The 23163-nt window shown below is 47.1% G+C and overlaps 1 protein-coding gene across 1 annotated transcript in view; it reads left to right on the top strand.

Annotated features, from left to right (window-relative positions):
* Window positions 1-23163, top strand: part of PLA2G15 (phospholipase A2 group XV) — a 196293-nt gene that overhangs the window by 116699 nt on the left and 56431 nt on the right. Inside the window, exon 3 of the mRNA XM_069217260.1 lies at window positions 11992-12110. Within this exon, the coding sequence (XP_069073361.1) occupies window positions 11992-12110 (119 nt within the window). The remainder of the gene's footprint in view (window positions 1-11991; window positions 12111-23163) is intronic.

The raw sequence follows: 23163 nt of genomic DNA, 5'->3' as shown, positions 1-23163 counted from the left end.
GGCTCCATGCTGTCCTCAGCAGCATAAACTCATGTTATTCATAGTTCATAAGATAACGGCACTAGTATAGGCAACACGCTTCATTTTTAGTTTTCAATGGAGGTTTAGCTAGTGGGATTGTAAAGTGATTGTACTAAGCCTGTGAACATAGATTGGGTTGATGAGGGATGGAATCATGGTTTGAGACCTTGCCTTGGATGTATTTTCCATAGACCCTTGTATTTTGCATAGCACAAAAAAAAGTCAGCTGAGTTTTTAGCAAATTTAGTAGTGTTACATATTAGGGTGTGTAGATGGTTCTGTGGGATACCACAGGGAAGTAGTTTAAGTAAATATTAAGTCATAAGGTGTTTCAACTTAGTTTTATCTAGTAGCACAATACAACTAAAAGTAGCAAGGAAGGCTAAAACAAACTAGACTGCATACATAAAGTTTCAGATTTACTACATGAACAACTGAAAGACCCATTTATGGTTACATGCTAATGGAAACCTATAAACAAATACATAACAATTAGAATACATCTTAATCTACATAAGTTTTCTTTGCATGCATGCTCACAAAATAAAACTGTACCCAGCAAGCTAAGCAAAAAACATCTTCCCTCTGTACCCCATGCAACAAAATAGAAAAGTGACATAGCAGTGAGTTCAACAAACTACTATCTGGAGGACATGTAAATTGGCCATTAGGAAAAAAAAATAATCTCAATTTTGAATAACAATTTTTATAATAGTAACAATGATTGGCTTTCATTCACTTTGGACTTCAGATGTAGCACAGTCCTACTAAACATAGTAAGGAAGCCCAAAAAATAAATTAGACTACACATTGAAAGTTTCAGAATAACTACATGGACAACTAAAAGACATAATTATGGTCATGTGATTATGTAAACCACTAAACAAATGCCCAACACATACAATAGATAAAAAGAAAGACATCACATTAAATCTGATTGCCAATCTGTAGTTATAGTTAGTATTCCCAAAGCTAAGGAATTCCTCAGATATGACCTACTAGACCTGGCACCTTTAGGGTAGTCTACTCCCAGACATTTTGCCTTTACCTTCTGTTTTGTTGCTGAATCTCTTTGGTGGCCTTAGAACTCTAGCACTGATAAGCAGTGGTAAAGTGCTCAAAGTGCACGTGTGTCTCCCTTAAAAACATGGTAACATTGGCTTGTCCACAATTGGCATATTTATTTTACCTTTAAGTCCCTTGTAGAGTGGTATACCTATACCCAGAGCATGTAAATTAAATGCTACTGGTGGACTTGAAGCATTGATTGAGCCTCCCACTCAAGTAGCTCTGTAAGCACGTCTCAGGCCTGATGTGTGCAAAGCTTGACCGCCACCCTGACTTTGCGTTTAAAACCTATGCCACACATTATTCAAACCTTTTCCTATATTTATGTCACCCCTACGGTAGGCCCTAGGTAGCCCACAGGGCACGGTACTATGTAAGCAAATGCAGGACATATACTCCTCAGTTTTCATGTCCTGGTAGTGATCAACCTATCCAAAGTCATTTTTCATTACTGTGAGGTCTGCCCTCTCTTAGGCCATCATAAGCTATAATTCCTGATCTGAGAGGATTAGCTGCATCATGTTTAGTACTATTGGAATGGTAATAATAAATCCTCTATTTTAGTTATGCTCGGGTTTATTATTAGTATTTTAGAAATGCCACTTTACGAAAGTAGGCATTTCTCTGGGCACTCTGCCCAGTGTACCCACAGCCTATTTCCAATACATGTCTGACTTGGGTGAGGTGACAGCTACACTTGTGAATTCCCTTCAGACACCCAAAATACAGGCTACTCCGCTGCATACACATGCATAGTGATGGGTCTTCCTGGTCAGGAGGTTGTTAAGGACTCACCCCCCTCAGATGGTTAGTGTTTGGAGTCCAAACAAAGAGGCTAATTACCGCCCACTGATAGTCTGAAGCCGTCGCTGACCTGAAAAGGGGACCTGTGTACTTCACAAGAACTCTTTGTAGTCACCCCACACATCAAAGGCACTTTTTTATATAAATCTTGGGCCTATGACCCAGTCAAGTCAGTACACTTCTGGACTCAAGACACGCTGCTGAAGTAAGGATGCTGTGTACCACGATTGCCACTCTGCCAGGACTGACTGCTCTTGGGAACTGCTCTGGTTGTTTGTGCCCCCCTGCTGCCTGCTGATCTCTGCCTGGCAACCCATGGTTTGACCTCCAAGCCAGAGTGACTCTGAGCAGTCCTGCTTTCCCCTCACCGCTCGCCCTGCAACTCTCACTATAACCCGAGCAGCCTGTGCCTTGCTATGCTGCTCTCAGTGCATCAACTTGACCTGAGCGGCCCCTGCCTAGCAAGCTTTATGCTCTCATCTCATCAATTCCACCGGAGTATCTTCTGGTCTGTTGTGCCGCTCGCATTGCATCATCTTCATCCGAGTGGCGACTGCCTTATTTTTTTTTTTTGGCCTCTCGCATCGTAACAACTTCACCCGAGCGGCCTCTGCCTTGCTTTGTCGCTCTCATCGCATTAACTTCATGCGAGTGGACTCTGCCTTGTTTTGCTGCTCTCATCGCATCAACTTCGCCCTGCAGCCTCTGTCTTGCTTCGTCGCTCTCATTACATCAGCCTCACCCGAGCTGTTCCTATCCTGCTGTGCTGCTCTCATTGCATCGACTTCTCACCCGAGCGGTTGCTGCCCTGCTCCATTGCTCGCACCGCACTAGCTTCACCCGAGCAGCTCCTGCCTCGCAGCTCTCATTGCAGTAAAATCATCTGAGAGACTGTACCCTGTTTCACTGCTATCGTCTCTTTAGCTTCACTTGAGTGGCCGCTGCACAACCCCGCCGCTCGTACCTTGTCAACTTCAAACCTGGGTGTGGCCCTGCATAACTTTACAAAAAGGCTAGGCCCAAAAGAGCTTCCATAGGGTGGACTGAAGAGAGGAAAATAAGGCGTTTTTTGTGTGTGAAAAATTCTCACCCACCAGGGTTACCTCTTGGTGGCATGCTTCATCATTGGGTTTTCTTCCGTTCCGCTGTGGAACTGGGCATGCTTCGACCGACTGAATACGTGGGAGCACTGTTGTAGTTTCATCAATGTGACTTTTGAGAGGGATAGGAGAGGTGGGGACTTAGGTATGTTAAAAAATACCTGCCTCTGGGTGGTATTACTAATTTAATAAGTCTCACAGGGGCGGTATAGTTAAAAAAAAAAAAAAGAAAGAAAAAAGAAAAAAATAAAGGTGTTGGAGGTGGGTTATATTATGTACCTTACATCCTGGGCGGTCTTCATGTTTTGGAGTCTAACCCCCAGACTCCACTTCAGGACTAAGGTGGACTCCCTAATTGACTACCACTAGTGAAGGTAATGACACTAAATGCTCTGTGGTATGGTGTGGTACATCTAACTAAAGAAAAATAATTCTCAATTGTATTGATGTCCTTCTGGGATATCTGTGGAAACGAAAGAGCAAAGTTTATCATGGCCCTCATGTATAGGGCTACTATTCATATTGCTTGTGTGTGTAGTGCCTCTTCTTCTCAAACTCCACCTCACTTGTGGGAAAAGGCACTCATGAATCTCATAAAATAGACAAATTCAAGACATACTACATTTCGAAAACATGTAAACACAGAAACACTTGAGGCACCCCTAAAACGCACATGTGGTGCATGCGTGACTTACCTTTTAGTGTCTGTGCTCTCATATCATAGATCCTCCGGGAGGGAGTGTGCTTGTAGTCACACACTGAAAATATATGCAGAATATTAGACTCACCAAATGGTCCCGTCTGTTGCGTGTTTTAAAAAGCGGTAAGCGCACTTATTTTGTCAAAGCGTCACTCCTGCTTTGCACTCGGTGTTGCTGAGCACAGAATAAGTGCTGCATAAAATAGTCTCAACACCATTGCTTACCTCCTATATGAGAGAAGCAGGCTATGGGATGCTATTGTCAGAAGAGCAATGTCGCATTGTCTTTGGGCCCCTTGGCAATGGAGGCTGCCACAGCAGTAGCAAAAGCATCTAGGAACCATGGTCTGGTGGCACAGATAATATTCCTGTGTCTTGATGCCAAATGTCGCTAGATCACCAGGTATTTGCTGGCTACTGGCCAACCTATCCCACCCAGGCAGTGGACAAATGACTAACTTGGCAAGCCCCGGCACTGCCGCTGCACAAGGCTTGGGGGCCGATGAAAGATGCACACTAGTTACATCACAGAGGCTGCTTCTGCCTCATTTGATAGAATCCCTTGGTCCAAATTATAGTCTGGGAATCCTTAAACAGTGTTAACGTTTGCAGATCGTTGTACCTTGCCAGCGTCTACCTCCTTCAAGGCCAATTCCTGCTTCTAAGGCAAACACCAGTAAGTAGAGTATGTTAAATAAAGCTTACAAAAAAGTGTTCATGGTCATCTGTCTCTGCACAAAGGACTGGAGAAGGACCAAACAGAAGTTAATTCCCTTCTCCCACTGGCTGCATCACTATTGTTAAAGCTTGTAGTGAATTTCTGCCTTCTCTTTTATTGTTATAATGTTCATGTTTGGGAACTTGTCACCAAGGCAAGGTCTTTGACTTGCTAGTGGTAGTCATCTAAAAAAGAGACAGGCTCTTTTCCAGTTTTGTATCAGGTTGGTTGCCTGTAATGTACACGTTCCAGACTAATGCATCCTTAGCAACAACCATCAGGAGGTGTTCCTCAGGGGTAAGGCCGTAGGAGTGATTTGGAAGATGAATGAAAGTTGAAGATGATTACAAGTTTAGTAATAGTTGACAATTAGCTAAGTCATGTCTTGGTGGCGAGTCAAGAGTGGAAAAGGGAGAACAGTGTGAGAGGAAACAAGACTGACTGGACTTACATGTGGCACTACACCTAACCTACAGAAGCAGGTCATCCTGTGCTTGCGTGGTACAATCACTGGGAAAATGCAGAATAGAAGACTGAGTTAAAGGAGGGAGAACTTCTGTGTTCAGGGAGGGTGTGTGGGAGATGTTGCAGGATGACGGGCACTCAATCTTAATTCTGGCAATTTCATACCTATCCAGTGTTGATTCTTTCTACTTGCTGGTGGGTCCCCTTGTGCATGAGTGGTGTTGAGGAGGTAAGGGGAAAATGATGCCGCCCTTCTCTCTTTAAAGTATTGCCGATACTCATTATATCAACAAATGCTGACAAAATATTTACTATTTTTTCTTTTTACTTTCGAAAAAAGCTTTTCGCCTTTTCCATATTGCTACGAATTTTCTACAACATTCTGCTAAAATTCTTTTTGAATGTATTAGTTACCTCAATTTAGTGCTTCCTCCGTTTTTTTGCTCAAAAACACATGTTTTTTAGCCTTTTCAGAAGAATGGCGAGGAATTTAGGCATGGAGTCTCAAATGCTTCTGACTTGCCTCAGCCGATTCAGTGGTTACATCTTGGGAAACATGGGGAAGCACACACTCTCAGCACTTTTGAACAAATACCCTTACTTCAGCCATTGTGATTTCTGTACAAATTAAAGCAAATGCCTCTCTTCTCTAGCTTAGCGCCAGGTGTAATTTTATTCCCATGAATAACTCACTAGTTTTTCCAATTCATATGAAGCCTGCTCACAGAGAGATTGAGAGAGAGAGATTGAGAGAGAGAGATTGAGAGAGAGAGATTGAGAGAGAGAGATTGAGAGAGAGAGATTGAGAGAGAGAGATTGAGAGAGAGAGATTGAGAGAGAGAGATTGAGAGAGAGAGATTGAGAGAGAGAGATTGAGAGAGAGAGAGAGATTGAGAGATTGAGAGAGTGAGAGAGATTGAGAGAGTGAGAGAGATTGAGAGAGTGAGAGAGATTGAGAGAGTGAGAGAGAGAGAGAGAGATTGAGAGAGAGAGAGAGAGAGAGATTGAGAGAGAGAGAGAGATTGAGAGAGAGAGAGAGAGATTGAGAGAGAGAGAGAGATTGAGAGAGTGAGAGAGAGAGAGAGATTGAGAGAGTGAGAGAGATTGAGAGAGAGAGAGAGATTGAGAGAGAGAGAGAGAGATTGAGAGAGAGAGAGAGAGAGAGATTGAGAGAGAGAGAGAGAGAGATTGAGAGAGAGAGAGAGAGATTGAGAGAGAGAGAGAGAGATTGAGAGAGAGAGAGATTGAGTGAGGGTGTGTGTGAGTGAGGGTGTGTGAGTGAGGGTGTGTGAGTGAGGGTGTGTGAGTGAGTGAGGGTGTGAGTGAGTGAGGGTGTGTGAGTGAGGGTGTGTGAGTGAGGGTGTGTGTGTGTGTGGGAGGGAGGGAGTGTGTGTGTGGGAGGGAGGGAGTGTGTGTGTGGGAGGGAGTGTGTGTGTGGGAGGGAGTGTGTGTGTGGGAGGGTGTGTGTGTGTGAGCGTGTGGGAGGGTGTGTGTGTGTGAGCGTGTGGGAGGGTGTGTGTGTGTGAGCGTGTGGGAGGGTGTGTGTGTGTGAGCGTGTGGGAGGGTGTGTGTGTGTGTGAGCGTGTGGGAGGGTGTGTGTGTGTGTGTGAGCGTGTGGGAGGGTGTGTGTGTGAGCGTGTGGGAGGGTGTGTGTGTGTGTGTGTGTGAGCGTGTGGGAGGGTGTGTGTGTGTGTGTGAGCGTGTGGGAGGGTGTGTGTGTGTGTGTGAGCGTGTGGGAGGGTGTGTGTGTGGGAGGGTGTGTGTGGGAGGGTGTGTGTGTGGGAGGGTGTGTGTGGGAGAGAGAGAGAGATTGAGAGAGAGAGAGGAGGGGAGGGTGTGTGTGGGAGGGTGTGTGTGGGAGGGAGTGTGAGTGTGGGTGTGTGGGAGAGAGTGTGTGTGTGGGAGAGAGTGTGTGTGTGGGAGGGAGTGTGAGTGTGTGTGTGGGAGGGGGTGTGTGGGAGGGAGGGAGTGTGAGTGTGTGGGAGGGAGGGAGTGTGAGTGTGTGTGTGGGAGGGAGTGTGAGTGTGTGTGTGGGAGGGAGTGTGAGTGTGTGTGTGTGGGAGGGAGTGTGAGTGTGTGTGGGAGGGAGTGTGAGTGTGTGTGTGTGTGTGGGAGTGAGTGTGTGTGTGTGGGAGGGAGTGTGAGTGTGTGTGGGAGGGAGTGTGAGTGTGTGTGGGAGGGAGTGTGAGTGTGTGTGGGAGGGAGTGTGAGTGTGTGTGGGAGGGAGTGTGAGTGTGTGTGGGAGGGAGTGTGTGTGTGTGTGGGAGGGAGTGTGTGTGGGAGGGAGTGTGTGTGTGTGTGGGAGGGAGTGTGTGTGTGTGGGAGGGAGTGTGTGTGTGTGGGAGGGAGTGTGTGTGTGTGGGAGGGAGTGTGTGTGTGTGTGTGGGAGGGAGTGTGTGTGTGGGAGAGGGAGTGTGTGTGTGTGTGGGAGGGAGTGTGTGTGTGGGAGGGAGTGTGTGTGTGGGAGGGAGTGTGTGTGTGTGTGTGGGAGGGAGTGTGTGTGTGTGTGTGTGGGAGGGAGTGTGTGTGTGTGTGGGAGGGAGTGTGAGTGTGTGGGAGGGAGTGGGAGTGTGTGGGAGGGAGTGTGAGTGTGTGGGAGGGAGTGTGTGTGTGTGTGTGGGAGGGAGTGTGTGTGTGTGTGTGGGAGGGAGTGTGTGTGTGTGTGGGAGGGAGTGTGTGTGTGTGTGGGAGGGAGTGTGTGTGTGTGTGGGAGGGAGTGTGTGTGTGTGGGAGGGAGTGTGTGTGGGAGGGAGTGTGTGTGGGAGGGAGTGTGTGTGTGTGTGTGGAAGGAGTGTGTGTGTGTGGAAGGAGTGTGAGTGTGTGGGAGGGAGTGTGTGTGTGAGCGTGTGGGAGGGAGTGTGTGTGGGAGGGTGTGTGTGTGTGTGTGTGAGCGTGTGGGAGGGTGTGTGTGTGTGTGTAAGCGTGTGGGAGGGTGTGTGTGTGTGTGTAAGCGTGTGGGAGGGTGTGTATGGGAGGGTGTGTGTGTGTGGGAGGGTGTGTGTGTGTGGGAGGGTGTGTGTGTGTGGGAGGGTGTGTGTGTGGGAGGGTGTGAGTGTGTGTGGGAGGGTGTGAGTGTGTGTGGGAGGGTGTGTGGGAGGGAGTGTGTGTGTGGGAGGGAGGGAGTGTGTGTGTGGGAGGGAGTGTGGGAGTGTGTGTGTGGGAGGGAGTGTGAGTGTGTGTGTGGGAGGGAGTGTGTGTGGGAGGGAGTGTGACTGTGTGTGGGAGGGAGTGTGACTGTGTGTGGGAGGGTGTGTGTGTGTGGGAGGGAGTGTGACTGTGTGTGTGGGAGGGTGTGTGTGTGTGGGAGGGTGTGTGTGTGTGTGGGAGGGTGTGTGTGTGTGTGGGAGGGTGTGTGTGTGTGTGGGAGGGTGTGTGTGTGTGTGGGAGGGTGTGTGTGTGTGTGGGAGGGTGTGTGTGTGTGTGGGAGGGTGTGTGTGGGAGGGTGTGTGTGTGTGGGAGGGAGTGTGTGTGGGAGGGAGTGTGTGTGTGTGGGAGGGAGGGAGTGTGTGTGGGAGGGAGTGTGTGTGGGAGGGAGGGAGTGTGTGTGGGAGGGAGGGAGTGTGTGTGGGAGGGAGGGAGTGTGTGTGGGAGGGAGGGAGTGTGTGTGTGTGTGTGGGAGGGAGTGTGTGTGGGAGGGAGGGTGTGTGTGGGAGGGTGTGTGTGTGTGTGGGAGGGAGGGTGTGGGAGGGTGTGTGTGTGTGTGGGAGGGTGTGTGTGTGGGAGGGTGTGTGTGTGGGAGGGAGTGTGTGTGGGAGGGAGTGTGTGTGGGAGGGAGTGTGTGTGGGAGGGAGTGTGTGTGGGAGGGTGTGTGTGTGTGGGAGGGTGTGTGTGTGTGGGAGGGTGTGTGTGTGTGGGAGGGTGTGTGTGTGTGGGAGGGTGTGTGTGTGTGGGAGGGTGTGTGTGTGTGGGAGGGTGTGTGTGTGTGTGGGAGTGAGTGTGAGTGTGTGTGTGTGTGTGGGAGTGAGTGTGAGTGTGTGTGTGTGGGAGGGTGTGTGAGTGTGTGTGTGTGGGAGGGTGTGTGAGTGTGTGTGTGTGGGAGGGTGTGTGAGTGTGTGTGTGTGGGAGGGTGTGTGAGTGTGTGTGTGTGGGAGGGTGTGTGAGTGTGTGTGTGTGTGGGAGGGTGTGTGAGTGTGTGTGTGGGAGGGTGTGTGGGAGGGTGTGTGAGTGTGTGTGTGTGGGAGGGTGTGTGAGTGTGTGTGAGTGTGTGTGTGGGAGGGTGTGTGAGTGTGTGTGTGTGTGTGTGGGAGGGTGTGTGTGTGGGAGGGTGTGTGTGTGGGAGGGTGTGTGTGTGGGAGGGTGTGTGTGTGGGAGGGTGTGTGTGTGTGTGTGGGAGGGAGTGTGAGTGTGTGTGGGAGGGAGTGTGAGTGTGTGTGGGAGGGAGTGTGAGTGTGTGTGGGAGGGAGTGTGAGTGTGTGTGGGAGGGAGTGTGAGTGTGTGTGGGAGGGAGTGTGAGTGTGTGTGGGAGGGAGTGTGTGTGTGTGTGTGGGAGGGAGTGTGTGTGTGTGTGGGAGGGAGTGTGTGTGTGTGGGAGGGAGTGTGTGTGTGTGGGAGGGAGTGTGTGTGTGAGGGAGTGTGTGTGTGTGTGTGTGTGGGAGGGAGTGTGTGTGTGTGTGTGTGTGGGAGGGAGTGTGTGTGTGTGGGAGGGAGTGTGTGTGTGTGTGGGAGTGTGTGTGTGTGGGAGGGAGTGTGTGTGTGGGAGGGAGTGTGTGTGTGTGTGTGGGAGGGAGTGTGTGTGTGTGTGTGGGAGGGAGTGTGTGTGTGTGTGTGGGAGGGAGTGTGAGTGTGTGTGGGAGGGAGTGTGAGTGTGTGGGAGGGAGTGTGAGTGTGTGGGAGGGAGTGTGAGTGTGTGGAAGGGAGTGTGTGTGTGTGTGTGGGAGGGAGTGTGTGTGTGTGGGAGGGAGTGTGTGTGTGTGTGTGGGAGGGAGTGTGTGTGGGAGGGAGTGTGTGTGTGTGGGAGGGAGTGTGTGTGTGTGTGTGGAAGGAGTGTGTGTGTGTGTGTGGAAGGAGTGTGAGTGTGTGGGAGGGAGTGTGTGTGTGAGCGTGTGGGAGGGAGTGTGTGTGTGAGCGTGTGGGAGGGTGTGTGTGTGTGTGTGTGTGAGCGTGTGGGAGGGTGTGTGTGTGTGAGCGTGTGGGAGGGTGTGTGTGTGTAAGCGTGTGGGAGGGTGTGTGTGTGTGGGAGGGTGTGTGTGGGAGGGTGTGTGTGGGAGGGTGTGTGTGTGTGGGAGGGTGTGTGTGTGTGGGAGGGTGTGTGTGTGTGTGGGAGGGAGGGAGTGTGTGTGTGGGAGTGTGTGTGTGGGAGGGAGTGTGAGTGTGTGTGTGGGAGGGTGTGTGTGTGGGAGGGTGTGTGACTGTGTGTGGGAGGGAGTGTGACTGTGTGTGGGAGGGAGTGTGACTGTGTGTGGGAGGGAGTGTGACTGTGTGTGGGAGGGAGTGTGACTGTGTGTGGGAGGGAGTGTGACTGTGTGTGGGAGGGAGTGTGACTGTGTGTGGGAGGGTGTGTGTGTGTGGGAGGGTGTGTGTGTGTGGGAGGGTGTGTGTGTGTGTGGGAGGGTGTGTGTGTGTGTGGGAGGGTGTGTGTGTGTGGGAGGGTGTGTGTGTGTGGGAGGGAGTGTGTGTGTGGGAGGGTGTGTGTGTGTGTGGGAGGGAGTGTGTGTGGGAGGGAGTGTGTGTGGGAGGGAGGGAGGGTGTGTGTGTGGGAGGGAGGGAGTGTGTGTGGGAGGGAGGGAGTGTGTGTGTGTGTGTGTGGGAGGGAGTGTGTGTGTGGGAGGGAGGGTGTGTGTGGGAGGGTGTGTGTGTGTGTGGGAGGGAGGGTGTGGGAGGGTGTGTGTGTGTGTGGGAGGGTGTGTGTGTGGGAGGGTGTGTGTGTGGGAGGGTGTGTGTGTGGGAGGGAGTGTGTGTGGGAGGGAGTGTGTGTGTGGGAGGGTGTGTGTGGGAGGGTGTGTGTGTGTGGGAGTGTGTGTGTGGGAGGGTGTGTGTGTGTGTGGGAGGGTGTGTGTGTGTGTGTGTGTGGGAGGGTGTGTGAGTGTGTGTGTGTGTGGGAGGGTGTGTGAGTGTGTGTGTGTGTGTGGGAGGGTGTGTGTGTGTGTGTGGGAGGGTGTGTGTGTGTGGGAGGGTGTGTGTGTGTGTGTGGGAGGGTGTGTGTGTGTGTGTGGGAGTGTGTGTGTGTGTGTGGGAGTGTGTGTGTGTGTGTGTGGGAGGGAGTGTGTGTGTGTGGGAGGGAGTGTGTGTGTGTGGGAGGGTGTGTGTGTGGGAGGGTGTGTGTGTGGGAGGGTGTGTGAGTGTGTGTGTGTGGGAGGGTGTGTGAGTGTGTGTGTGTGTGGGAGGGTGTGTGTGTGTGTGTGTGTGTGTGGGAGGGTGTGTGTGTGTGTGTGTGTGTGTGGGAGGGTGTGTGTGTGTGTGTGTGTGTGTGGGAGGGAGTGTGTGTGTGTGTGTGTGTGTGTGGGAGGGAGTGTGTGTGTGGGAGGGAGTGTGTGTGTGTGGGAGGGAGTGTGTGTGAGTGTGTTTTCAGAAGAATGGGGAGGAATTTAGGCATGGAGTCTCAAATGCTTCTGACTTGCCTCAGCCGATTCAGTGGTTACATCTTGGGAAACATGGGGAAGCACACGCTTTTATCACTATCGAACAAATACCATTACTTCAGCCATTGTGATTTCTGTACAAATTAAAGCAAATGCCTCCCTTCTCTAGCTTAGCGCCAGGTGTAATATTATTCCCATGAATAACTCACTAGTTTTTCCAATTCATATGAAGCCTGCACACAGAGAGATTGAGAGAGAGAGAGATTGAGACAGAGAGTGAGAGAGATATTGAGGGGGATTGAGAGGGAGGGGGAGTGAGTGTGTGAGGGGGAGTGAGTGTGTGTCCGTCCTTCAGATATGCCCAGTGCTGTGAGGAATATGTACCCAAATGTGGTTCTTGACCTTCTTCTATAAAAACTCTTCCAGTTTGCTGCTTCTCATCCCATTTAAAAAGCTGATAAACTGAAAGTCACTGAGCCAGTAGTACCTTAATTTATTATGGGATTTAACTTTTCATTTTCATCTACCAACACATTTTGTATTAAAGAGATTTTGATAGTTGGCTTTAATACAGGATTCTCTTGGTTCTGTTTTCAGATTGGTGTATAACAGGACTACAAAAACCACAAGTCCTCCTGATGGTGTGGATGTTCGTGTTCCAGGCTTTGGAAATACATCTTCCTTAGAGTATCTAGATCCTAGTAAATATTCTGTTGGTATGTATAGTTTGCATTGTGTACCCACTGCCAGAAGTGAAAGAAGCAATGCTGTTAAACATTTTGTTTTATTTATTGTGCTCTGACCAAGAAAGGATCATGCCATATACAAAAATATCTAATTAAAAGCAAGCATAATTTTCCACCTATTCTACCACTTTATTGTATTCAAATCCAGTACTTGCAGGTTTGGTTTCTTCTTATTTCTTGCCATTAAGATTTGACGGGCTGATAGTTATTGGAATCCTTTGTAACAGGGTTTGTTCTTTGCAGAGGATGGTTATATGATCCTCTTGTGACACTTCAGTCCGTGATGTGACCCCTCTTCTACTTCTGTATTTTGGATTTCACTTTTTAAGCCTGTCTTTTTTTAATTTTATTTCTAATTTTTATTTTGGGCCTCTGATGCATGCTTGAAACTTTTAGTGTAGTTTTTCACAGTTCAGCCCATGAAAGATTTGTTTTGCTTATACATAGATTTTGTCTTGGTATTCAGATCTCAGTGCACATGGAGGGCTCGGGTTGAAATAGTGAGCTTTGGTTTGCGTATGGAAAGAGAAGGGTCCTGCAGGGGCCTGAGCTGGTGATGCTCCAGTATATGGGTTACTGGATGCATTTAAGTAAATGTACTGCTCTTTTTTCAGCAGTAGCTTAAAATGTAATTGCTACAGATAATCTGGTGATAACTATATACCTGAAAACTCACTTAAAATGTAGCTATAAATAAGTGAGTGCAGTATTCCACCATAATTTGTTTCGTAGCAGATGCTACTTTGCAATACATGTGTAACCTGGTAAATCATAATATTTCTGATAAGTTAATTTATTTTTACATGATATTTCAAATCTGGAGCAGATTTATTTCAAATAAGAGAATAAGACTGCACACAGTTAAAATCCATGTCTGTCTAACCTGTTGAAAAACCCAAATTCTGTCAAAGGAGCCTACATTTAATGATAAAAGGCTCAATGTATCATTGATAGCAGTAGAGAAAGTCAACATTGCAATTAATTTCAGTTTTGGATACTTCTGTGACATTCTGCCTTTTCGAAGTTTCAAAGTGGCAGTGCAGTTTTGAACAGTGGCGATGTGTATGGTTAAACTGCTGCATGCTACGTGCATAGGTTGATCTAGTCTGGGAAGTCTTTATCAAGAGGATGTAAGAGTAATATTAGCTAATAGCAGTGATCTGGTAGAAGAATTGTAAGGGATGGTGTGCTCGGTAGGCTGCTGAGGCACTGATGCTTGCCATATGCAATGGTTGCCACAGTTTAAATCCAGCTGACACACAATGACTGCATCTTAGTTGGTGAACTTATCACTTGCATAATTTTTTTTTGCTGCGGTTTCCTGAAACGCAGATCGATTGGCTATGCTCTCAGGGCTGACCTGATTAGGGGGAGGGGAGTGTCTGAAGGGAACAGTATGTTCCACTGCTTTGAATTCTTAAATAATAAGGATTTGGTCTGTTAGTCTATTGAACTTATGTATGGATGGTAGGCAATGTCTGCCTTGGGTGATTTGTTGTGTGTGAATGTGTCTTCTGCACTTATTTCAGAATGGGTTGTGCCCTGTCCACAGTATGTTGAATTTTATCCTCACTGTTCCACCAGCCAATTTAGAGCTTTGGAGGTAGCGTTGTTGTTCGTTTTTGCTCTTGAGGGAAAATGCATCTGCTGCTTTCTTAAATTCACTTCAGTTTTTCCTTTATCTTCTTGGGTGGGCATGTGTAGATCAGATGGCACTGAACAGTTGGCTCATAAACAATGGTTTGAATCACCCAGTCTGCCTGATGAATAGTGGAACTGTGCAGAGCAAAGGCACTTGGAAAGTAGTATCTCTTCATCCCTGTTGTTCTGATGGGCGGATGTTAATTCTGAGTTGAAAATTACCCCTGGGTTTCCTTTGTTTTTGGCTGGAACTTGAAGCCATGCAAATCTTAAGAGTGGTATTGTAGTTTTGCAACCCTTACGTATGGCTTCAGTGAGTGAGTGCCTCACAGAGGTCAGCACCTGCATGGACAAGTATATAATTTCTCTTAAAGTCTATGCTAGGTTATGATTTATATACTATGACAGTGAGCTCAAATTGTTTTCCTTCACTAAAGTCCAAGATCCAAACACAAAAGGTATCAAAGTCATTAGAGTGGTAGATAAAAGCCATGTTCTAGGCTCTTTACCAAAACCTGAAAGATTTGGTTGAGCTCGATTGCTAGATAAGAGAAGACTCAACACCAGTAGGGTACCCTCTGTGATTGCAAAAATACTGGCTATGAAGAGTGAAGTGCTATATGTCAAGTATATAATTTTAAATAGAATTATTTTAGAGATAGATAGCCAGTGGCTGTAGATAAGATAAAAAGGCTAAAATATGACCTAAATGAGCCAGACCTAAGATGTGATTGGCAGGTGCATTCTGGTCCAAGTGATACCTTCAGGGTTGGCTGCTTCAGTTGGAAACTTCTAACTGCAGATTTGCCCCCTTGAAAATATCCAGAGGCTACAGACTGGATCCAGATAATTTATTTCATCTGTGTTCCAGCTTGTCAGTTGGTGATGTCATCTGCTCCAAGCATCCTCGGAACACCTCTGGAAATGATGGTGCAGATTTGCAAACGCACGCCACCCCTGTGTGCTGGCATCAGTTCCCTTCTTACTGCTCCATTGTTAGTCGATCTGGAACACCACTCCCATCTTTGTCCATCTTCAACATTTCCAGATTGTTTCCACACAGTGTGCTAGTGACTGTGTGCCTTTCAGAAATGACTGGCTTCAAACTGTGCCAAGACTACTGCAATCAGGTGTTGGTCACAGAACCACACAAGCTGCATCTTTGATGCCTGGGCTCTGGTCACAATTCCAAGACATGATCAATGCGCCCAGTGTATCTGAAGACAGCCCAAGACTCAGATGTTAAGTTGTACATTGCCAAGCATGGCAAGTAGTCATGGATATCACACAGGCCCCGTTCCGGTCTAAGTCGCAGGCCCCCTCTTGGCCACAAGGCTGTTCCTTTGACCACTATGGTTTCCACTCAGAATCTTCTGTTGAGTCAAAGTGCAAGCATAAGATAGCAAAGCAGAACTCAACCCCATCTCAGCACTATGGTTTTAATGAGAAGGCATGAGGGTCTCAAGAGTTAAGCCTCACTCCATTGTGGTTTCCAACCAGGTAACTGATATTTCAGCTAGTTCCAATGCGCCAGGGTTCTTTAGGCTGTTAGGTTATGTAGCAAATGGAGGCCTTCAAGGAGGCCATGCTGCAAATTAGTGTGCTTTAAAATCCCTCATGTGTGCCTTTGGGCCCCATAGATCCACAGGGTCCTCCATTTAGGTTACCATTGGCATGTCCTCCTATGACACTGTCTCCCCCGATAACTGCTATGGGCACATACAATCACAGGTACAAGCTTACAAGCCGGCCCCACATTCCATACCTCTTCCACACAGCCCATGGTCAGTGGCAGCTTGAATGATGCTGATCGATGATCCAGTGCAGACCCATGTGAACCACGATCAGCCCAGGCTTGTCCTATTTCTTGTTTTGAAATTACTGAAGCCCGCCCCTTTGTCATGATACCTGAGTGCAACCTGATGCGTCTACCACAATGCAACAATCAGCAGAAGCTCTGTTCTCTTATTGGCTCTCATTCTGATTCTGTACCAGAACAGGGAGCACCCCAAGATACTGATAATGATCGGGCAGGGGATGACTTACTTCCCCCTCATTATACTGATAATACCTTACACCTTGACTTGTAAAATGGCAGTGGGCTTGAACACTTTCCCTCAAACTGAGCTTTGCTTCCCCCTTGGGCCACCAGCAGAGGACAGTGCCTCATTTGTAGTGGTGGTTCAGAGGGCAGCTAAGGTACTAATTACTAGTATTGCAGTTGCCTTCAAGTGAAGCTGAGGCAAATTATCTCACTGAGATTCACCAACCCTGGCCGGTAACCTCAAAGCCCTTACTCCCATTGAATTATGTCTTCATGGATTCCTTGGTTTCTATAGAATCGAAACCATATTCTTGTCCTCCGGTTTGTGGACAAGTAGCCAAGTGGCACAGGGAAGCTCCCAGTGATAAGATTTCCTTGCCAACCTTCCCCGGAAAATCTCATTGCACTGCAGCCGACCAGTAAGGTTAACCCTAACTCATTTTCAGCCAGGTCCCTGAATAGTGTATTCAAATGGATTCATACTTTTGGCATACTGAAGTTTTCTTCTGCAAGCTTAGCACTGTGGCCCAAAAACAGTGTCTTTTACTCTGCTGCATGCATGTCGGGTGGGACATGGCCTGTGAGATCTTGCTAGACAGTCCCAGAAGACATTAGGGCTTACCTGGCTCGGACAATCTGTGATGGGCAGTAAGTGGCGAAATAGGTGATCTCCACAGGCCTGGACAGCACGGACTGGACTAACAAAGCAGTTTGTGTCAGTTTTGTGATTCAAAGGCACACCTGGATAAGTTCAGCTGGATTTTCTGGGGACATGAAAGCATCGCTGATGGTGATTACCTTCTAATGGGTCTAGACTCTTTGGAGAGGAATTTTACCCAGTGGTGGAAGCATTTAAAGCCTGTAGGCCACAGCTTGCTCCTTGGGGCTACTGACTCATGCAGGAAATTTGCCTGTTGGAGTTTCAGCGAAAGCACTTGTTAGGAGATGCACCCCGGCTGGAATGGAATGAGAAACTTCTCAATGTCTTCCTACCACTAGCTCTCCTACCGCAAGTTTTGAAGATGATCAAGAATGACTTGCCCCGAGTCATCTTAATTACCCCGAACTGGGCCAGAAGAGTGTGGTAACTGAAACTGAAAAGCATGAGTATCTGTCTGCTAATTAGGCTACCACTTTGACAGGCCCTATTCCCTCTCAGTCAATCAGGTTGTGCTTGTAGAGTAAGCTTATCCCCGGAGAGGGTATCCAGGCTCTTGCTGTAGATATTAGTTGAAGAGCCAAGTCCTGAGCCCTTTCCTGAAGTGGGTCAACAAGGGTGGGGTGGAGGGAGTTCTAGGCTTTGGCGGTGAGATGGAAGAAGAAGTATCCTCTGGAGCCGCAGCTGCGTATGTGAGGATTCTGTGAGAGGGCATGGTGTGCAGATCGGCGATTCCTGGGAGGTCGGTGGAAGTGCAAGTGGTGGTTCAAGCAGGTGTATCCTTGGTCCTGGAGGGCTTTGTAGGCATGGATCAGGAGTCTGAGCTGGTATCTCTTCTGAGTTGGGAGCCGTTGGAGGTCCTTCAGGTGCAGGGTGATGTGGGTTCTCTTGGGCAGGTTGAGGATCAGTGTGGTGGCTGTGTTCTGGATCATCTGGGGTCTTTACAGAGTTCAGTGGTGATGCCTGCATAGTGTGCATTTCAGTAGTCTAGTCTGCTGGTGATGAGGGCCTGCGCGCCCATCTTTCTGGTGTTGAGGGGGAGCCACTTGAAAACCTTGCCTGGTGTGTGGAGCATGTGGAAGCATGCGGAGGAGACGTCGTTCACCTGACGTTTCATGGAGATTTTGCTGTTGAAAATAATGCTGAGGATGCGGGCATGATCTTTGGGTGTGGGGGTGGGTCTGAGTTCTTACTGGCACCAGAAGTTGTTCCAGAGGGTCATGTGTCTGCCAAAGATCTGAACTTCCATTTTGTCAGTGTTGAGCTTCAGGCAGTTGTCCCTCATCCAGTCAGGTACATTATTCATACAGTTGAGGAAGTTGATCTTCATCAGGGTTGGGTCGGCTGAGAGCATGAGGATGAGCTGTGTATCGTTTGCGTAGGAGATGATGTTTATGTTGTGCGACCTTACAGTGTATGCAAGTGATATCATGCTGACATTGAAGAGGGTTGGGCTGAGGGATGAGCCTTGGGGGACACTGCAGATGATGTGCTTGGCTGGCGAGGTGAAGGGAGGGAGGGGGACTCTCTGGGTGCTCCCAGTGAGAAAGGATGCAGTCCGTCTGAGCCCATCATCTGTGATTCCAATAAGCCTATTGATGAGTGTGGGAGACTGTGTCGAAGGCTACTGGAGTGGTCGAGCAGAATCAGGGCGGCTGAATCTCCTCTGTCTAGTAGGGTGTGTATGTCATCTGTCACAGCAATCAGAGCTGTCTTGGTGCTGTGGTTTGCTCCGAAGCCTGATTCCAGTTGGTTGTTTCTCTCCAGGTGTTCCATGATTTGGAGGTTCTCCAGGACTTTGGCGGGGAACAGGAGCAGAGAGATTGGTTGTAGTTCTGAAGCTCATTGTGGTCTTCATAGGGTTTCTTGAGAAGGGTGGGGGGGGTCTGACCTCCACGCGTTTCTAGACTTCTGAAAAGATGGGTGTGGTTAGCGAGCCGTTGAGGACGGTGGTGAGCTGGAGACCGATCTCTTCTCTTCCGAGGTTGAAAAAGCCAGGGGGGGGGGGGGGGGGCGAGGGGGCAGAGGTTGGTGGGTGCTCCAGAGTAAGTGGAGTTTATTATAGTGGCTGTGTTCGCTGTGAGCATGTGGCCTGGGATGGTGGTTGATGGTATGTTGTGGAGATCGGAGGATTGTGGGTGGAAGTTTCTATAGATGGTTTCTATCTTGTTGTTGAAGTGGTTGGTTAGGGCATCGCAGAGTTCCTGTGAGGAGGGGATGGAGTTATCAGTGGCTGACGGGTAATTGAACTCTTGGATGACAGTGAAGAGTTCTTAGGCTTGGTTGGGACTGGTCTCGATCCAGTGAGTCAGGACCTTCTTTTTAGCAGTTTTGATCTGGTGGTGTTAGTTGTTGAGGGCTGATTTGAAGGTAGCTCAGGCGGTGTGGTTCCTGCTGGAGTTCCATCTTCTTTCAAGTTGTATGCACGTCATTGTAGTTTTATTCCAAGATGGAAGGAAACCCTAGGTAAGTGAAATAAAGTATTCTTTTTTTGTAAACACCGTAGATGGCTTTGCATCTTTTCGCATATGCACATCTTTGCAATTACCATTTTCCAAGTTGCTGAAGATAAAGGAGTGCATGTCACTGTGCCAATATATAGTAGGAAACGTAGTAAAACTACATCTTGTATGATAGGTCTCTTAGCCACCAGCCAGAAGTCAAAACTAAATTTGATTCTGTGGACATTTCCTGGTACTCTGTTGTTTCACGAAAGCAATGAGTCAATGTTTCGTCTGCTTTCATTTTTTTTATGGTTTAGACGATTGTGCCAGTCTATCGCATTACTATGAGCACAGTTTGTGGTAAGGGAGTTAACCATAATTAAATTTATGCTGATGCTGAAAGCTTTTTTGTGTGTTTTATCATAAGGTCTAATTTCCTCATACCGCAGGCAGTTGAAACATATTTACAAATAGTAACTTCGAATATGTTTTAATGTTAGTTTTTTTTTTTTTCATTTACTGTAATGAAGACATTCAGCTACTCCTTTAACCTGTTTGCCACCATATCTGTCTACAAATATAAATTCCAAGCATACACAAACATTTTTACACTGCACCCTTGGTTAAAATCTCTTCACACCAAGTAATAGTGCCCAAATTAAGCATTACAGCTAATAGCAATTGGAATTTCCCCTTCACCCTCACTCCCAAAACATCACATACAGCAATACGTTTTAAAGAAGGAAAATATTTTTACCAGACTGTTAAGATGGGATTCCCAAAGCGTTTGCACTAGGAACTGACTCTTATTTTTTTTAATGTAACAAAATAAAATAGCTGTTACCTTAGGGCGTTTCAGAAATATCAGTTCTCTTGATTTCTGTCTGGCTTTTCCTACCACTGAATCCACTGATCATTTTACTTCATCGAACATTCTAAATATCCTGGAACAAGTTATTATGAGCAGGCAGCACACATCTAACACGAAAACACTGACACCTCAAAACTGTTAGCAACATGCTATGTGCCGAAGCTCTCTATTTGCATCGTCAAGAATTCTTGATAGGTAACTAAGAACCCAAAACGGGTTGAAGGATCCGTGACGTCAGTGCACTTCACTGAAGTAAGTCTCGGAGTTCTTAAGGGAATTGTTTCATATAATTGACAAACTGGTTCAGTGCTCTAACCAGGATTCACTCAACATCTTTTATGGGCTTTTTCAGATTTAATTTCAAACATTTTTAGCAGCCATCATTTAGATGCCATCCTGTACTTCACTGGAGACACTAGTTGGTTGCCTCTAGCCCTGTGCTACCGTCATTGCTGAGCTGATGAAATAATTTCTAATGTGGAATTAATCTCCTCACCAACAAAAGAGTCCATGCTGACCAAAAACCCTGACACTCACCTCATCTTTAGTACAGTGTAGAGGAACGTTACTTGAGCTGCTCTCTGTACTGGCCTCCAAAAAGCGCAGAAGATTGAGGTACATCCAGTGTATAATGTGAGTTAAGTGACAGGGAAACCCTAGATAATTGTGCTGCAAATTTCAAACAGCGAGGCAGTCCTAGCCTTAACGGTTGCTATGTCCTGGATGGACCCACTTAAGGACAGCAGAGTCGAATTTGTAAACAGTTAAATAGTGAACATTTCAGAATGGAGCTAACACTGCATGGAAGAAGGGGAAAATGTATTTTCACTTCCTGCATCCCTAGATGTAGTGAACAGTGAATCCCCCAGAAGTAGTGAACAGAGAATCTGAAATAGTTAACGAAGAACAAGACAAATGAACCTCACTGCTCTCTGAATAACCAAGAAATGTGGTTCATGCTGTCCTTATTTATCTGTGCTTAAGCCAGATAGGAGAATCTGGAGATACAAATGTGAAAGAACTACTGGCAAGAAGTCCAGGGAGAAGCGAAGGACAAGGCTTTCTGGCCAAAACAGAATCTACGAGTATTCACAGAGAAAGGAGCTCTTCACACTGGGATGATGCGCAGAGATGGTAACCAAGAAAACTACCTTAAAGTGAAGGAATTTCAGTGATGATTCCTAAAGTCATTTACGCCGCACAATTTGGAGTTTGTGGAAAACAAAAGGGGAGGTCCAAGGTAGAAACCAAGGATAAAATCATGGATCTGGCATGATTAAATCTATGGAGAAGCCAGTAGGCCCTTGACTCAGCAGAGCTAATTCACTCCCCAAAAATTAACGCAGACCATGATTTCCCACTCTTAAGGATTCACGAATCATGCCATTTAAAAAACCATCCCTGAGGAAGTCGAGGATCGGGTAACATGAATGAAAATTCATATCCTACTTCTTCCCACCAAAACAATTCCCAGTGCTTAGCACATGTAACCAAGCTAGAATGGTCCCTGAATTATAGAAACATCACAGTTGAAAACCCCAGAGCCAAAGACCTACGCTCTCTGCGACTGAATCTTTAATTTTTATTGACAGTAAGTCTTTGTGGTGGACCACCAGCCACCAAAGAGTAGGAGAAGTGAGGAATGAGTGGGAAACCTGCCTGGGGCATAATGACAATCACAGCGAAGGCAGTGCCACAGTTGTAATTGTTACTAGGGGACTGTCTGAATCGCCCTCCAATCCTCCCTGCCCTCACTCCCCTTCCAGATCTTGTTAGAACCCTAGAAATAATGGGAAATATAGGAAAGGCAGACCATAGAGATGTGGGCCTTGGGTCCAAGGTGCTGGCTTTTTGAGTCCTAGTACCAGAAGCAAGGGGGGAATGCATTGGCCTGGGATTGAAGAAATCCATTGCAGGGTCCTGAACCCTGGTGGGTGATAAGCTTTGAGGGACATTGAAATCTGTGATGAGAGGGAAAGATCTATGTTCTCCTCTTGAATATTTAGAACAACTGGGATGTAATTGGCCACATTAAAGTGGAGATTTAATTCTGCCCCAAGCAAAGGCTGCAAGAAATCAAGTTGAGAGGCCTGGACTCTTCCTACCATCAGGTGATATAAGCGCATCACTTCTGGGTGTTGGATCTCCCCATCACATTGTGACCTTTCAGAAGTAATGCAAAATCCTGAATCGCCCTGTGTAATGTCAGTAGTTCCTTTCGGTTGGAGGCCATGGCAACTTCATTGTGCCTAAAATGAAAGGGGAATTAACCATCTTCCCCTCCCCAATTAACTGTGTTGTGAGTAGTTCGAGTCCAGTCCTGAAGATCTACTTCCTGTTTCGTATGGGGATGAACCAGCCACCAGTGGAGTGCCTGGAATGCGGAAGTCATTGTCTTGGGAAGCTGATCTTAATAAGTCAAGATATGTTGAACCAAAGGCTTATTGTGGAGTTGGGCACACAACCTTAAAAATACTCACAAGGCAATGCCTCTTTTAACATATGGCCATTGGGGCTCTGAGCCGAGTGATAGTTGAGAAAGTAAACCGGACAGGAACAAGGTTTCACAGCTCCTGAGGGGGTAGAAGAGGGGGCAGAAATGAATAGTTGTGCAATTTGGAGCCTGGCAATCACTGATTACCATTGACAGTAAAAGGGACTATTTGTTTCCAAGTTTTAGTTCCATGTTTAGAATCAGTCTGGACATTTGTAGTCTCAAAAATTGTTTAATTTGTTTCCTTCTCTAAACACTTACAGTGGACCAGTCAGGTCCCAAAGTTAAAAGAACCCATTAGAGGAGCAGGGACCTTGGTTTAGACACTCGGGCCAACTTCAACTCAAACAGAAGAACACTGAAATAAAATTGCCATGATGACAAAGCAAACCTGAGGAGCAACTGGGGAGCCTAAAGTATCAGAGGAGGATGTCTGACAGTCTGTGAATGCAAGATTTATTGTTTTCACAAATTATCTCATTTGAGGTACTGGAAGTGTAAGGCATGATAGGACATTGTATAAGTAATGTAATGTGAAATGGTATAAGCAGTGCATAGTAAAGGTGTGAGTTGCAGCTTTTGTAGTGTGGCTAGCAAGTTGACACTTTTCAGAGGGGCACAAATTGTAGTAATTAGAAGCTGGGGTGTAAATTATAAATGTAAGTTATAACTATAACTTTCGAATTTCTAATGTTTGTGTAGTTTAAGTTTGTATACAAAACAATAAATAACTTTTTCCTAACTATAACTAAGTTTTGACCTTTTTGACTATAATTGTGTAGTATAGTGTAACTGAGTGGAGTGTTGAGTGGAGTGTTGCAGAGATACAGTGTTGTACACCTTAGTGTTGTACAGTGGAGTAGGCTAGTGA

Source organism: Pleurodeles waltl, chromosome 12, assembly GCF_031143425.1.
Source record: "Pleurodeles waltl isolate 20211129_DDA chromosome 12, aPleWal1.hap1.20221129, whole genome shotgun sequence".
Classification (NCBI taxonomy): domain Eukaryota; kingdom Metazoa; phylum Chordata; class Amphibia; order Caudata; family Salamandridae; genus Pleurodeles; species Pleurodeles waltl.
Note: the sequence above shows the minus strand (reverse complement) of the source record. Positions and strands in the feature narration are given on the sequence as shown.